The following is a 3,904-nucleotide window of genomic DNA, read 5'->3' as shown; positions in this document are numbered from 1 at the left end:
TTTGTTTTTGGTTTCTTTTGGTACCCTAGCAATTTCAGTTTCTGTTACTTTGTTGAGCCTTCCACAGAATGTGGACAACTGCTGGTTATCATGTATGTTGCTAACGAGCATGACTATACATCAGCTAAACCAAAAATTATTTATTGGGCACTGCATAGGTGGTATGGGGCCTACCGAATACTTCTGATTCCCAGCCCTCAAAGAAATTCCAGTTTAGCTAGGGAAACGAGATGAATCCTCATCAAATGAACAGTATTCAACATTGGATTAATGTCAATTTGTATAGTATTGACCACCTGTGTAATAATGAGTTTAGACCTCATCCTTTCTTTCAGTCTTAGCAACTCACATATCTTCAAAAATTCTTTATTGGGCCTCTTCTCCAAACTTCAGCTGCTTGTGCTGCATTTCATTTAGAAACCGGGAGGACCTGATGTTTGTAAACACTGCCTTTAATCAAAAGTTCTGCAACGTGGCTGTGTGCCAGAACCTTCTGGGGAGCTCTAAAAAATACAACTGCCTGTGTTTCCCCCGCTCCCCAGATACTCTGATTTTACTAGTCTGGCCTAGGAAGAGGAGAGGAAAGAAGAGGGGATTGGGATTTTGAAAATGTCCCTAAGTAATTCTAAAGAGCAGACAGTGTTGAGAATCACAGCCCTTAAAAAAAATGGGCTCAATGAAGAACCTTTGAAGAAATTTGAATTACTGAGACTGAAAGAAAGGATGGGGTCTAAATACTTATTAAAAGAGCATTTTTCTTGAATGGTGGCATAAGCCTGGGGGTTAAAGGGTAGTGGGGCAGCAACAACAGGGCTGTTTTCTCCACTCTGGAAGGGACCCCTTCAGTGTACAGGTGCCCTGCCAGGGATTCCAGAGCAATGGAAAAGCTTTACCGTGATACGCTGACTCTATCCTTGGGTCTTTCCTTGGATGTACATGCAATATCTCTTCCAACCAAATCCTAATATTGCAAGCGCCCATCACTTTTCTGTTCCTCTACAGCTGTGGCCCCAACCCTCATGCCACAGACTGGTACCATTCATTCGTGGCCTGGTATGAACCCGGAAGTGAGCAGGCCAGTGAGCAAGGGAAGCTTCATCTGTATTTACAGCCGCTCCCCATCACTCACATCACTGCATAAGCTCCGCCTCCTGCCAGATCCGCAGCGGCATCAGATTCTCACAGGAGCAGGAACCCTACTGTAAACTGCGCACGTGAGGGATCTAGGTTGCGCGCTCCCTGTGAGAATCTAATGCCTGATGATCTGAGGTGGGGCTGAGGCGGTGATGTTAGTGCTGCAGTGCGGCTGCAAATACAGATTTTCACCAGCACAGAGGTTTGACTGCACGATAAATGTAATGCGCTTGAATCATCCTGAAACCATCTCCTCTCTCCCCCGGTCCCCCGCCCCGTCTGTGGAAAAATTATCTTCTATGACACCGCCCCCTGGTGCCAAAAAGGTTGGGGACCGCTGCTCTACAGTAGCAGTTACCAGTTATTGAGCCCCCATCATCTACCAAGCGTTTACATCCATTATCTCTGATCCTTACCAACACCTTGAAAAGCAGTTATTTTACAGATAAGGAAACAGATAGGTTGAGTTTTTGATCCAAGGTTATACAGGAAATGGCAAACCTAGGATTCAAAGCCTGCTCTGCCTGATTGCAGTGCCTGTATTTTGGCTATGCCAGCCTGCCACCTGCCTCCCTGTGGCTCCCTCACCTGTTTCCTCTGCTCAGAGGGCCTACATGCAGGTCTTTGACTTTCCTTACTCCGGTGTGTGAGTCTACAGATAGATATGTGCCTCAACAGAGCAGCGTCTCATGAAAGGCCGGGTCTTGCCTTTTCTAAATTCCTCTTTCAGGGAATGCTGCGAGGAGCTCCGTGTTGAATTGCTTTATATCCATCAGAAGAAAGTGTGTGAGGAGCGGAAAGCACAGGTGGCATTTAATGAGGAGCTGAAGAGACAAAAACTGTTGGAAAAGCAGTTGTTCTCAAGGCTGTGGGAGGAAGACCGGTTAGCCAAGGAAAAGCGAGAAGCCGAAGAGGCGAGGAGACGGCAAGAGCTGGTGGAGAACACTCGCCTGGGGCTGAACGCCCAGATCACCAGCATCCAGGCGCAGAGGCAGGCGGCGCAGCTGCTGAAGGAAGAGGAGGCGCGCCTTGTGGTGGGTCTTCCAAAATGCTTGTTATATGGTGATCAGCTCGTGGGGGTAATCCAGTTTGCAGGCCTGTTACTGTACCGTCTGCCTGATGGCCCAGGCTGGGTCACAGGCCACATTGCCATGTTTGGATTCTTACTGCTATTTAGTAATGCATGCAAATCTAGATGTAGAGATGCACGTAGAAGTCAAGTCTGGAAGGCCAGCACATCAAAAAGTTGACAGTGGTGGTGGGTGATGAGTACTGGGATTAACGCATTGACTGCCACACACAAAAAAAATCAGTCTTTTCCTTGGGGCCACGGTGTTTTATTATGAAAATAGAATAAAAACTTCGAGTGTCATTTAAAGGCAAACAAAAATAGAAAAATGAAATTTATTGGCTTCTATTCATTTAATCCACGTTTTTAGAATTAAGTTGTCAATATTATTAATAATTGTAACAATAAGAAAATCAACGATAAGATTTTATATATGCTTCATGTGGCCCCAGGGTCAAAACCAAAGCGAGTTAAATAACTCTCATGGCAGTTAATATGTTAAGGGTGGTTTCTCTTTATGCTTTTCTGCATTTTTTTAACTCCATTAAAGTAAAAAATCGTTACTGATAAAGTAAGTTATTTATTACTTTATTATCACACATACAGAGTGATTTTCACAAAGCTCTATTGCTGATCCAGCAATGAAAAAGAAAGTTTATTTCTCATAGCCTCTCTAAATCCAGGGGTGTGTGTGTGTGTGTGTGTGTATGTATTTCCAAGAAATCCCTTATTCTCATCTCTTAAATCAAATGCATTAACTTATTTGTTTTGTCCAATTGTACTGATGCATTATCTTTATTATTGTTCCACCTTAGGAAAATGACATTGCACGGATTAAACTTGAGGATGAACAGGAGAAACTAAAGAAACAGAAAGCAAAACAGGAAATGAAGGCTGCTTTGCAAAAATCCCTAGAAGAGAAGATGCGGCAGATTCAGCAGGACTACAGAGAAGAACAGGACTTGAACATGAAGCTTGTGCAAAGGGCTCTTCAAGACTTACAGGAAGAGGCAGAGAATAGGAAGCAAAACAGAGTAAGACATTCATTTAGTTTCTTACTATATGCTGGATGGGATTCCTTGTTGAGTTCTTGATCTTGTGGAAGATGACCGGAAGTATTACAGTGCTGCACTAAGTATGGTCCATGAACCAACAGCATCGGTATCATCTGGCAGGGTGTTAGAGAATTCATGGGCTCCAGAATCAGAACCTCCAAATCAAAATCTTGGCGGGGATAAATATCTGTGTTTTAACAAGCAGCCCCCAGGTGATTCTGATGCTTAGGGAAGTTTGAGAACTCCTGGAATTCGGGGAAAACATCACTGAGAAAGGGACATTTGACTTGGACCTTAAAGGATTTGTAAAGTTTTGTAAGGCAAAGAGAGTAGGGAAAGGCATTCAGTATTTATTTAGCTACCGGTACCTTTGGAATTTGTATTGAACTTTTAAGGGGGTTGTGTTTTTCCTACAGGTGTTTTGTTTTTTAAATACACTTTTTATTTTGAAATAATTATAGATTAACATGTAGTTTTAAGAAATAATACAGAGTGATCCCTTGTATCTTTTACTCAGTTTCCCTCAATAGTAATTTCTTGCAAAACTATAGTGCAATGTCATGGTCAGGATATTGGCATTGATACACTCAAGATGCAGAACCTATCCATCGCCACCAGGAACTCTCATGTTGCCCTTTTATAGCCA

At 43.1% G+C, this 3,904-nt stretch overlaps 1 protein-coding gene across 1 annotated transcript in view; it reads left to right on the top strand.

The window, feature by feature from the left end:
- Positions 1 to 3,904, top strand: part of CFAP53 (cilia and flagella associated protein 53) — a 26,367-nt gene that overhangs the window by 12,860 nt on the left and 9,603 nt on the right. The window contains 2 exon segments of the mRNA XM_012651745.1: positions 1,865 to 2,168; positions 3,019 to 3,237. Coding sequence (XP_012507199.1) covers positions 1,865 to 2,168; positions 3,019 to 3,237 — 523 coding nt within the window.

This window comes from Propithecus coquereli, unplaced genomic scaffold (genome assembly GCF_000956105.1).
Source record: "Propithecus coquereli isolate 6110/MARCELLA unplaced genomic scaffold, Pcoq_1.0 Scaffold37, whole genome shotgun sequence".
Lineage (NCBI taxonomy): Eukaryota > Metazoa > Chordata > Mammalia > Primates > Indriidae > Propithecus > Propithecus coquereli.
Note: the sequence above shows the minus strand (reverse complement) of the source record. Positions and strands in the feature narration are given on the sequence as shown.